Source organism: Citrus clementina, unplaced genomic scaffold (genome assembly GCF_000493195.1).
Source record: "Citrus clementina cultivar Clemenules unplaced genomic scaffold, Citrus_clementina_v1.0 scaffold_1, whole genome shotgun sequence".
Lineage (NCBI taxonomy): Eukaryota > Viridiplantae > Streptophyta > Magnoliopsida > Sapindales > Rutaceae > Citrus > Citrus x clementina.
Genome location: NW_006263303.1, coordinates 1,914,897 through 1,928,283, shown reverse-complemented (window position 1 = coordinate 1,928,283; position 13,387 = coordinate 1,914,897). Strand labels below are relative to the sequence as shown.

General features: G+C 32.5%; 1 protein-coding gene across 1 annotated transcript; it reads right to left on the bottom strand.

The window, feature by feature from the left end:
* Nucleotides 1-321: 321 nt before the first annotated feature.
* On the bottom strand, nt 322-1,653 carry LOC18054774 (putative bark agglutinin LECRPA3). Its single transcript, XM_024192456.1, has 2 exons — nt 1,245-1,653; nt 322-728 (listed from the first exon to the last, which is right to left on the bottom strand). The coding sequence occupies exons 1-2, from the start codon at nt 1,651-1,653 to the stop codon at nt 322-324; spliced, it is 816 nt and encodes a 271-aa protein (XP_024048224.1).
* Between the last annotated feature and the right edge of the window lie 11,734 nt (nt 1,654-13,387).

The window sequence follows — 13,387 nt, the reverse complement described above, 5'->3', positions numbered from 1 at the left end:
AAAATCTTTTGCAGCCTAATGAAATTATATATATCTAGTTGAACAATTAATAATTCACAATCGCATTTATTTGACAAGAAGGGAGAGGTGAAAGACAAACTCAGAAGTTAAAAGCTGCACGTAATAAGAAGAAGCTGAACGTGAATTCAGATTATAAAAGAGAGACATATTACCTCACGAATATTTCTAGAAAATAACAAAAGTAAAATAAACAATACATGTTTCTACTCGACAGAAACAATTTATTCCTCAAGTTATTTCGATCTCTTATGAATCATTTCCATAGATTGGTGATTATTATTAGAGATGACTTTCATAAAGCTAATGCTTAACCAAGTTCTGCTTCTTGAGAGAATAAGAAGGCAATGGGAATGTTGTGAATGTCCAATCAAGCAAGTGATGGCTTTCTGATATGGCTCCTGTAGCTGCTGTAAAGCCAACATAGACTGAGCTTGGAACCGTTTCCGACATAATAATCGGTTTTTCGATAAACCTTTGGAGTGGGTACCCGTGATATGCTACAGAAACATAAAGCATTTTTGTCCATCCATCATAATCAATTTGAACCTTGATCGGTCTTCCACTTTTGAGGTCAATGCCAGTGCTGTTAAGACTCGCAGCAAAACTTGATAATACGCTCGTTGTGTCAATGCCAATATGGTTACCATCCATGTCAAACCCGTTCTTGTAAGTGTCCAGCTCCACGGCTAATTGCGAAACATTGCCACCTACAAGTTGCTTGATTAATTACAATATATATGTATACATATGAAAACATGTCTACAATGCAGTACTGTTTGTTACAACACACGCCTCGCTCGATTAAAAACTACCAAATTTTCATTGCACTAGGGCCCCAAATCCCCAGGTCACAAACAATTCCACAGAAGATAAAGGACCTAATTGAAATTCAATCCATTTATTTAAAGCTGCTATGTTTGCCTCCTAGAGTTTATAGGTTTTTTTTTTTTTTAATTATGGCTACATCAAATTTGTAATTTCTTAATTTTTTCCCATTGAACCTATCCTAATTGTACACAAGTTTCTGTCGCTGACAACTCAAGTTTCATACTAGTGTGTAAAATATATAATAATTTGGGTACAGAAACAAAACCTAAGGAGTCAACAACAAAAGCTTCAAATACTTTTCAACAGAGAAAAAGGGTGTGTGGAGCGCCGTATTATAGTTGTTCTCAAGTCTCAACGTATATATAAACAAGCACAATTTTTACCTTGTGACCGACTGAAGATTCCAAGGCTTGAGCCGTAGCTATTCGGTGGTGAAGGGTTGCTATCAGGCGCAAAAACAAATGTCATGCCATCTGCAGAATCAGTTGTATTTGGGTAGCGAGATATCCTAATGGTGAATGTGGTACTAATCATAGCTGGCCATGCAATAACAGGCTGTTTGTATAAAACCCGTCCAACTTCATTTAGCGGCAGCGTTGCTGAATAGTATGATGAATTGGATTGGAAAGGCTCTGATGTGAGGCTTAAGTAGCCATTATATGGAGTCACTGCACCCGTGCAAATTAGGCTGCCACTGCTGCAACTTAGTTGGCTGAATGATGAGAATGAGAAGCTGAGAGGTTGATTCACAGGGCTCGAAGAAGCTTGGTGAAGAAAAATTGAGAGCAGCACAAGGAAAATCATTTTGTTGAGACTTGAGGTCGAGAGCCACTACTTGAATCACATCGCTCAGCATCATATGTGCTTATATAGCGGGCTTTACACCAACTGTAGACGTGTCTGGCGATATTCTAAAGGAGCTTTGGGTACTTAAAAATAAAAATCACACTCTTCTTGAAATTACCTTGTGTACAAGGAAATGCAGATTCTTGTCTTATTACGTTGTCTGGGCTGTTAAAAGAAATACAATATAATGTGGCCTTTTACTTTGTACCCACAGCTCATAGCCATGGAACTAGCTAGTTTATGCGATATTTGCTATGTGATCATGGAAAATGAAAACTGTATGTGTTTGATATCAATTGTATAAGGTCAATATGTGTTTAGGTTAAAATCATAAGTAACATAGTTAACACATTTGCATGTGTTTGATATCGACTGTGACTGATCTTTGACATTTCTTAGCTCAGTTAGGCTCTTGCAGCATACTCAATAGGTAAATGGATCGATTATCTCTCACGCAATCTTGAATGGAGAAATTTTTTAATTTGTGTTTGTCCATGAGGTGTGATAGAAATTAAGGATCCCTCTCTTTAGGATAGCTCAAGCGGCCACTGTGTTCTGATCCCGTTCATATGGGCTGGGGCTTGCAAAAATACAAATATAAATACTAGTGAATTCAGCTGATAGTAAAATGATCTGGACTCTGGAGCTAGAAGTCAAGCTAGCTACCCAACATTTTATGTTTTTATTAGATATGAAAAAATTTGTTTATACGATACATCATCTTATTTTATTGCCTGATAATGCGTGCTTTCGATCAATCATTTATGTATAAACATATATAAACATTATAAGAATCAAGTATATAGAATTTTTTTTTCCAATTTTAAGACAATATATAGATTTTTTTTCCAATTTTAAGGCAATATATACTACATGCTATGATGAAAACAATGAAAATATCTTGGTCGGTTCACAGTTATAAATTGCCATTTATCAGACGTATTATAGGGAAAAACGCGATAAGGAATGTCAATTAGGGTGATGCCTAGAGTATTTACCGTAAGTTAATTAATATCATTCGCTTTAATCTCAATAATTTTGAAGGAGATTAACCTTTAGGTCTCTAACATTTCTCACGGTATCTAATTTTTTTCTTTGTAATAATATTTTTTTTATTACTTTAATATTAAAAAATTTACATACTTGCGACTTTTTAACTTATAAAAGCCTACATACCTTTTGATAGGAGAAGTGTTGGCTCGGCTCCACCATATGAGTGGTCCAAGCCAAAATATTTTATTTGTTTTGGGTACTTAAGAGATTAAATGAAACAAACTGGGGGCAAGTGAACTTTGCCATAAATTCACATTATTCTGATGAAGTTAAAAGAGAACACGTGGAATCAATGAGTTTGAAAAAGGTCTATGCGGAATACGAGAGAGAAAGAGAAGAGGGGCTGCGAACAAATGGCTGAGAATTTTGAATTGGGAGGCAGGTTTCTTTAATCTTCAATTGAATAGTCATACGTTGATTTAAACTCTGTTTTCTTCAAAATACAAGTTTCTGGACACGTTTCTTCTTGTCTCGATTTTTATTATATCTTCTCTCTGCTAGTTACTGGAAATGATTGTTTTGAGTCTCTAATATTATCTAGAGAATAATTTATTGCAATCCTACTAATTATTTGTGGAAGTTGAAATTGGATTATGATTCCGTGATTTTTTTTAAACATATATTTTTCATGTAAAAATTAATATCTCATTTTTTATTAGTTGGGAGTTATTTATTGCCTTGGATTATTATTATTATTTTTAAATATACCTTTGACTAAGCGAGGGAATTCATTAAACAAAAGAGCAAGATTACAAGAATTTTAGAACCCTTTGAAAAACAGAAAAAAATAAATTTAAATGAATAACAGGACCTAAATTGCGAAGACAATGATCCTTAAACAACATGCAAAGTAAGGGCAAGACAATTCCAAATTTACCAAGGAATCAATAACTTAGTCGCCTTCGCAAAAGATATCGCCTTGGATTATGATTATTTATAATTAATTTCCTTTAAATTAATTATTTGGTGCCATAACTTGTCACCGACGAGATTGAAATCGTTATTTCTTGGCTGAGGTATAAAATTCCATATTAATCACATAAAGAGGAAAAAAGGCACTTTAGGATCATTATTATTTAATCCCTTGTCGAAAAAGTAACACACAACTTAACAATAATCAAGTGGAAATACTAAAATTGAGAAACATTAAGGAGTTAAGTATCATTCTTTCTTAATATAACAGTAAAAGTTTTGGATAAATTGAAAGTATTCTCCTCATCGTTTAATACTAGCGTGTACCAGAGTACACAAATATTATATTTTTATTACGACTCAATAACATAGTACATTTTAATTGAGAGAAGTTTAAATCAAAGGGGAATATCATTTTTCATAAAATTATCCCTAAAAAATATATGTAAAATCAAACAAGTGTAAATTAAATTTGACTGGTGACACATCAATTAGAATATAAACTAAGTATTTTAACTAAGTAAGCACAGTATCGCTCTTTCATGAATTAATAAATATCTAATAGCATTAGAGTCATATCTTGAGGGACAACTTAAAATCTTCAAAGATGATGATAATGAAAGAAAATTGAGTTTTTATATCTTAGTCCCTATAGTTTAAATGCAAAGATTTTGTTAATTATGTCAGTTAGTTTAGTTGGTAAAGTCTTTTGAGTGAAAATAAGAGGTTTGAGGTTTAGAGTTCAAAACCTACTGACATAAAAGGGGTGAGAGTTGGATGGTTATTAAACTGTAATTAAAATAAAATAAAAAGAAATACCAAACTTAAAGATTTTGGTATTACTCTAATTAATGAAGTATGATTCATTAGTTATGACTTAATTATTAAAAGCGGATTGAAATTGAGTACGTTTCAGCACATATTAAAAATTTCAACATTATCAATCTGTAAATCATGTCCGCGAACGGGTGATCAGTACTCATTATTTAAAGAGCTTGAGATGGGCCGCAGTTTCAGTTTCTGAGAGATGACTGAGACGGCAATGGCTTTGATGTGAACGACCAATCAAGAACCTAATGGCTTTCAAGTTTCAGAGAAGGTTCCTCTGTATTAGCAGTGAATCCGACAGATAGAGCTTGGAACTATATTTGAAATGTCAATATGTTGTTTGAGGATTTTCTTCGATGGGTTGCCAACATAGTGCACATAGACATAAAGCGATTTCTTCGATCCATTATAGCGAATTCTAACCGTTAACTTTCTTCCACTTTTTAGTTCAACGCCAGAAGTACAGAGACTCTTAGCTGCAACTGGTTCGCTTGCGCTTGTTGTGTTAATTCCAACACGGTTTCCATCCAGATCAAAGTCGTTCTCATAAGTGTCCAGCTCCACGGCTAATTGCTGAGTATTTTCACCTACAATTTGTACAACTGGAAATATATTTTTGTATTCCCCTGTGTGGCGGGAGTAAAATTCAAAAACAAATAAATAAATAAATTTTTTGACTGCAGATATATATATAAACGCGAGTAGATGGGGGCCAATGTCACAAAAATCGAGCTCAAGCTCCAGAAGTCTAAAGACTGTTTGGGAGAGATACTGTTTGGGAGAGATACTGTTTGGGATAAATATGTCGACGAGACCAGGAATGACGAGCAGATATCTGATGGCAGAGCTCTGCGAACCGGTGTGTTCCATAAAAGCCTGGCACGCGGAGGAACAGGAGCAGAAATATCCTGCTCGTCCACGATGTTGTCATCCGCGAGGCCAATTCCCTATAAAAGGTATACGGCCATTCCGGCTAGAGGTCGATAGGCGAGGAGACCCGATCGACGGCAGTTGGCAAGACATGCTCTCCAGCCCGAGAATCTAGGCACGACATCCACGCTTTCTCCTGAGCCGTGGCGTAACACGCAAGATCTCACAGAACCACGACAGCCACGCTTTCCCCTGAACCGTGGCGTAACACGCAAGATCTCACAGAACCACGACAGCCACGCTTTCCCCTGAACCGTGGCGTAACACGCAAGATCCCCCGTTTGCCCATACCGCAGCAGTCAGAGCCCCAGACCGTCTCGAAAAAAGCGGAAAATTGGGATTCAGAGGGAGCCTATAAAAAGGTAGCCAACGAAGGTAAAAGGGTTAGCATTTTTAAGATAAAAGAGAAAACCACAAAAAAGCCATAAGACCTGTGGCAAGCGTTCCCCGAACCTTCATATCTGACTTGAGCGTCGGAGGGTTTGCGCCGGGAGAACAACCGGCGTACTCTGACTTGTCTGTGTGTGCAGGGACATCCGGAGAAGAAGCATTACTAGGAGACCTCCTGGTCGTGGTAGAGTTGATCGAGCAGGGATCCTGGTCGTAGAACGAGGAGAACCGGAATCTCGCATCAACAAAGACTAAAGGGAAAATGACCAAAACCTGTGTCTTATTTGACGAAATTAAGCTTTTTCTCTCTTATTTTAAATTCAGCTTTTTTAATTTTTTTTATAAGATTTTAAATCCAATTCTTAGAATAGCAGAACTCATATAAGATTTGAGCCATAGCTACTAAATGGTAGAGGATTGCTATTAGGTGCAAAAATAAATGTCATCCCATCACCAGAATCATCAGTTGAATTTGAGTACTTTGATATCCTAATGGTGAAAATGGTGGTAATTGAAGCTGGCCATGCTAACACAGGGTGGTGGTATAATACTCGCCCGACCTTGTCTAGCGGCGGATCTGGTGAGTGTTAAGGAAGCTCATATGCATAGAATGGTCAGTGAAGCAGAGGATTGTAACACCAGCTGTTCACAGATACAAGTGGATGACATGGCTTGCCAGCTGGAGCCTGGTGGCTTTGTAATCTCTTGCACACGTGAAGATTATTAGAATCTGTTATAGTCTTTCTTGTGTTGAATAGTTAGTTAGATAATTAGCTAATTAGCTTTTATGATTAGTTATAAAAAGTTAGTTAGTTAAAATCACTACTGATGTATATAAAGAGAATAATGTACAGATTCATAATTTTGTTTTTGTGATTTCGTGATAATAAACAAATTTTAGTTTTCTCTGTTTTTTCAATATTATTGATTTTCTACTTGGTATCAGAGCCAACAATGGCGTCTGCAAATCTTGCTTCTTCTTCCTCACACCAAACTCAAAATCTTGCTGCAAATTCAACTACTGTTTCTTTTACTTTTAACACACCAGTCAGAAAGGCAGAGATCAATAGATGATTCTCTTATTTTTGTCTATCTTAGTTTGTTCCTGAATCCACGACGGACTTATGGATGCTTATCACTTCCAAACGATTCCCTTCTCAAGTTTTAATATTTGGATGCTTGGAGCTCCTTTTCTCTTATATGAAATTTGGAAAGCTCGTAATCTGATTATCTTTAGATTAAAGCTCATCTTCAGTGCACCACATCACCTCATCTTGTTTTGCTCAATTGCAGATTAAAGCTCAGGTTGCTTTGACTTTATTTATTCTCGGGATGATTTGAAAATTCTTCGTTCTCTTGGCATTTCTCCAAAAATAAAAAAAGAAATTGCAGGGCTCCTAAAATCACTCAAGTGCTTTGGCTTCCTCCTGTCTTTGGGTGGTTTAAAATTACTACTGATGGCTTGTCTAAAGGCAACCCTGCTCTTTCAGTCGCTATAGGTGTTTTTCGGGGTAACTCAGGTGCTTTCTATGGAGATTTTGCTTCCCGCCCTTTAGGCTTTGGCCCCAGTTTCTTTGTTGAATAATATGCCATTGTATTGGCTATTGATAATGCCATCCGCATACCTTTGGATTGAGGGCGATTCGGTTTCGGCTTTGTCTTGCTTTAAGAATAATATTACACCCGTCCTTGGCAATTGCGTTCTCTTTGTTTTAATTATCGTCGTAGAATGTTATCCGTGAAGCTTTATTTCTCTCATATTTTTGGCGAGGGCAATATGGTTGCTGATAAGCTTGTTAATTTCGGTGTTGGTCTCACTCCTGCGTATGAAATTTGTAGTCTTCTTTTTCATCGTGGAACGGTTTATCCCAATTATAAGTTTTATTAGTTATGTGATAGTTTGTTTTTCTGTGTCATTGTTTTTGGGTAAGGCTTGATGTCCTGCCCTAGGTTATAATGTCACATTTTTTTTCTTTAATTTAATTTATTTCCTTTGCTTGTGAGGTTCATTAAAAAAAAAAAAAAGAGTAAGGAATATAACGAGTCTTACTCTAATTAAAATATATATAAAACTCTTATAAAGGATAAATAACAAAAAGTACGAAAAGTGAGCTAGCACAACTAAAAAATATAAATCAGAATTTAGAAGACCTCATCATCATGAGAAATAAATTTTTAAACTATATTATTGAATGGTTTATCCCAATTATAAGTTTTACTAGTTATGTGCTAGTTTATTTTTCTGTTTTTCCATGTCATTGTTTTTGGGCAAGGCTTGATGTCCTACCCTGAGTTGTAATGTCTTTTTTTTTTCCTTTATTATTATTTCCTCTCCCTTTCAATTTTTTTTTTTTTTAAAAAAAAGTCAGACATGTAATGAGTCTTACCCTGTTCAAAATATACATAAAACTCTTATGAAGGATAAATAACAATAAGCACGAAAAGTGAGCTAACACAACTAAAAAATAAAAAACTAAACAGAAAAGATCTTAATACATGAGAAATAAATTTTTAAACTATACCCTTAAATTTTATAAACACTATACATGGGGATTTCCAACGAGTAATGACTCTTATATCAAAACAAAAAACAACTCCTCCTTTCAATCCTCTTATGTATAAGCGTTTAGCTTCAAATCACTAGAAGAACGGTTTGTCACTCTCCTGAACCAAACAACTCCTGTTTGGATTGGTTCTAACTTCTAACTCAGAGCTGAACCAAACAAACACAAATACAAACTAAACACTAAAATTAAACTGAATCGATTCGAACTTAATTTAAAAATTACCCTTATTATTATTAGAGATGACCTTCTGAGGCTAGTGCACAAAATAGTGAATAATATAATAAGGCTTTGGCTAAGTTACGTTAAACGTAACTTACGCCAGATACAGCAACAATGCTAGTGATAGGACTTATCACTGTTGCTGTGCCTGGCGTAAGTTACGTTTAACGTAACTTAGCCGGAGCCATATAATAAATGGTACAGGAAAAGCCACATTAACGGTAAAGTAAGGTGTCAAAGATGAAAAGGGCAAAAGCACGGGGTGACCGGCTGCGAGACAGTTTGTACATTTTAGGGCTATTAACACTATAGTCCAAACTTTCAAGCTTTTGATACATAAAAGCTGCTTCTATTAATATTTTACACTTCAGTCAATTTGGTTTGATCGTAGTATGATTATGGTGTAAGGGCAATAGATGTAATCTCAAGTGAAACATTAATTAAATTTAATTATCATACATCAATAGAAGAAATAAAAAAAACATAAGTAGTTAATAAAATTTTCTGTTATCAATTAACTATAATAATTATTATTTAACATTTTGTAATAATATTATGGGAAAAAGCCATCCACACCCCCAAAGTTTGCTAAATGATCCCACGACCCCTTAGTTTAATAAATGATCACACACACCCTTTTTTACTATTATACTCTTTGATTATAACAATCCAAATAAATATAAATATAGTAATAAGATAAAAATAATAAATATATCATATGATACAACTAGAATATTACATAAGTATAAATAATAAAGTAATGTATATAATGAAAATTATTTTTAATATTAAGCTATTATTAGTCTATCCTGATGGATTTTATTAATACTAAAATCTATTAATGAAATCTATTAATTACTTTATTACAATAAGTATAAATAACAAAGTAATGTATATAATGAAAGTTATTTTTAACATTAAGCTATTACTAGTCTATCCTAATGGATTTTATTAATACTTAATTCTATTAATCCAAAAATTAACTTTTAGACTTATATTAATATAGTTATAATAAAAAACAATTGTAAATAAAATAATATAACTTTTATAAATTACTGTGAATGCCAAGTATAGTTATTTTAATATCTATCAAATAGATTTTATCATTATTAAAAGAATATGACAGATTAATAATGTTAAAAAAACTTTTCTAATATTAAAAATAATTTATAAATGTTACAACAATCCAATATTTCTATAAAAAAATTTAAATATAAATTTAAATAATATAATATAAATGGAAGATAAAATAAATAAACTAATATCATAGTGCTAAATTAGTGTCTTACAAGTAAAAAAAAACTTATAAATGTAACATAAAACTTATATTCTATTTTTATAATTTATGTTTTATTTTACCCTTAATGTTGATTTACTAATTTTATATTATATTTTTATGTGTGTGTTTGTGTGTCCATATATACTATTCATATATCAATTTACTAGTTTTATATTAATTTACTTGTTTTACCTTCTATTTATAAGTCTTATGTTCCATTTCCAAAATTTATGTTTTATGTATTAACTATTAATTTACAAGTTTTATATTATATTTGTAAGTTTTTATTTTATTTGCCAATAATACATCAATTTATTAATTTTATATTTATTTAATTATTTTACTTTCTATTTATAAGTCTTATGTTCTATTTCTAAAATTTATGTTTTATTGTACAATTAATACTGATTTTTAAGTTTTATATAAATTTACAAGTCTTATATTTTGTTTATATTATTTATCTTAATTATAGTATTAGAGTATTATCTTAGCAAAATTATAACTCACTTTCATTTATTTTGAGTTATTTTATTAGAGTAGGTTTACCTTCTTATAATTTTTATTCAACCATTGATTCAATAAAAATTCATATTTGTATTTCTCTTCATTGGTGTGTTTTTTTTAACAATTCAATATGAATTGATTTGAATTAGAGTATTATTTACTACTCACTGTGTCTAGACAGAAAATTCATTTTAGCAGAGCAGCCACTGACTCACACTATTCTCGTGCAACCGCCTTCATCAATGTAACAAGATATGATATTTGCTTCCAATGGTTATTTGTTAGATTTTTAATTGTTAGACGATTTTTAAAATTTTTCTCCAGAGATAATATTAATTGTAATTGACTAGTTTATCTAAATTTTCTCCCTAAAATAGATTGATTGGTTATTGAAGGGGTAAGATCGACAGTACAAAGTTCTGTTAATATTTTCTTAACTGTCAACTGCAGTCAAGGACTTAAGTGTAACAAAATAAAACAAACAAGATTTATGTGTCAAATTTTTGAAATCTCGGCCTTTTGTGATTTTACAGCAAACAACATGTACTGCCGTGTGAATAACCCAAGTAATTATTAAACTCTTGACGAACCTATTCAACCGGTCATTTTTCCCAACCTTTTAGCCCACGTGTCTTCATCCTGACGGGCAGTTTGTCACATTGCCAGCTGTCACTTGCTGCTAATCATACTCGTTTGACGCGTGAAGGTCGTGTGATTCCTTGATTATTTTTGCCATTCTAGTTTTATTTTTACACGTGCGATTCCTTGGTCATTATGATCATTACATCTTTTATCACGTGAACATGATGGAAAATTGTTTGATGTCACTGATGATATGTTTGTTTGTGTGGAAGTGGCTTTTGTGAGGTCTTAATCGTGATATTATTGGGGCGATTCCGAGATGCATTAAACTTAACATTTTTTAAAAAATATTATTACACATCTTAATATTTAAAGTTTAATTCGTCGCAAATTATAATACTTTTTTCGATAAACATGTCCTGCCATCAAATAATCATTTAAAATTATTCAAAATCATTACTTTTGTCGCAAATTATTGAAAATTTCGTTAATAATTATCGAATAATTAAGTTCAATTACGAAGCCTAGGTCGTAGGTTGAGTTTAAATAAATACCCGAGTTAATAATAAATAATTTAAACCAAAAAGAAAAATTGAGTACTAACTTGAGGTTTATTAGTTACGAGAGCAAGACTAGAAACAGACGCTTCCTGGCCACTGGCTCCTAGTTCGTGCGGTAGAACAAATGTTCATTTGTCTCGGGCAAGGTTTAGATCTGGTTAAGGAAGGGGCACCAAGCCTTCCAGTACATTTTAAGATTCACAATATCTTTGATGGTGACAGCTAAAATTTTTTGTTTCTTTATTACATATACGCGTACTAAAGGATGAGCCTTCTCCACTTCATGTAGATCAGCAAGAAATCAGCATGGCGACGATTTAACCAAAATAATAATGATAATAATAATATAATAATTTGGAAAAAGCTGGGACTAAGCTGGGACTAAGTTGGGAATTAAATGTTATTGTTATTATTGAAGTTCAAACTAAACAACCAAAAGCGTGTGAATTGGGTTTAAAAAATTTCTTCAATAAAACTACAGTCTAACATCGACATGTATCACCAAATGGGGCAAAATTATGTTGCAACTGTGGTATGGTACCACAGTTGCATCCACCCATTGAATCTACAGTTGTACAATTGCATTAAGTAGATCCAATGACTGAAAGTAAGTGTGGTACCGTACCACAGTTGCAACATAGTTGAACCCTACCAAATGATAACTACAATAACATCCACAATAATAAGTAAACTAAAAGATAATAGTTTAGAGAAACAAACACACCAAATTTTTAGGTAATTTAGCAATTAATCTATGTTCATGCCTCCGAGTTATTCGAACTTGAAGATTCCATTAAAGTGAGTTTTATATCTCGAGACTCTCAAAATTACTGATTGATTTCAAATGTGTCAATAAAAACATCTACAACGGGGTGTACACCTTCAATCTTTTCATTCAATTGTTTCTCATACTTACAATCTCTTAATCGAAAGATTGAAATGAAGTTTACAAATTAAGAACACACTCCTCACAAGAATATATAAGCAAGTGATAATTCAAGTGTGCATGAATTTATATGGATAGGTAAGTGAAAATTTAAGAGTGTTTGAAAATATCAAGTTTTACCTCTAACCAATCTTAGAAAATGATTTGAAGTTTGGTTTAAATGGATAGATCTAAAACTTTTCATTAGAAACATAAGACGCAAAATCTATACGAAACCAGCTAGCCACTTTGCTGATACGGTATATTATCGGTAAGAACTTTTAAGCAAACCAAGCGGCCACTTTTTCAAACAGGCTAAGCTGCTTGGGCTTTATTTCAATATTTATAGTTTTAACCAAAATGTTTCTATATTTACCAAAGTGATAATTGTTTTGAAATATTATTAAATAGGCCCCTTTTCATATTTTCGAAAATAGCATTAAGACCATATATTCTTTTCATATTTTCTAATACGTCAAAAATTTTCAAATCAGCCCATATACTTGGAAGAAATTCATTTTGATAAAACATTTAACTTCGTTTTTCTTCATGAATAGAAAATACAATTTATGAAAACAAAGATAGATTTGAATGTCATAATCATTATAACTTTTAGTTTTTAAATGCTTAACAAACTAGCTTAACAAGAATTATGAAAATGAAACATCGCTTAAACTAGTGTTTTTCACATTTGAATCTTGACTTAATAAGCAAGTTCTTAAGTCCTTTGAACTTGAGACCTCATATGAATGAATTTTGAGCCTTTAAGAATTAATGAGATTCAAAAGTTTATTTTTTCTTTTTCAATATTACTCTTACCTAATTATTTGTTATTATCAAAATCAAGGTTTGTAAGACACTTCAAGTTAACAATTATTATTATTATTTTTGTTGTTTTATTATTATTATTATTATTATTATTTTCAGATTCACTTTTTGATTT

Excerpts from the sequence above, each read along its gene's own strand:
- LOC18054774 (XM_024192456.1), bottom strand. The coding sequence starts at position 1,653 with ATGATTTTCCTTGTGCTGCTCTCAATTTTTCTTCACCAAGCTTCTTCG. Across the intron at positions 729-1,244 it reads CTCAAGCCTTGGAATCTTCA|GTGGCAATGTTTCGCAATTA; the intron begins GTCGGTCACAAG and ends AGCAACTTGTAG.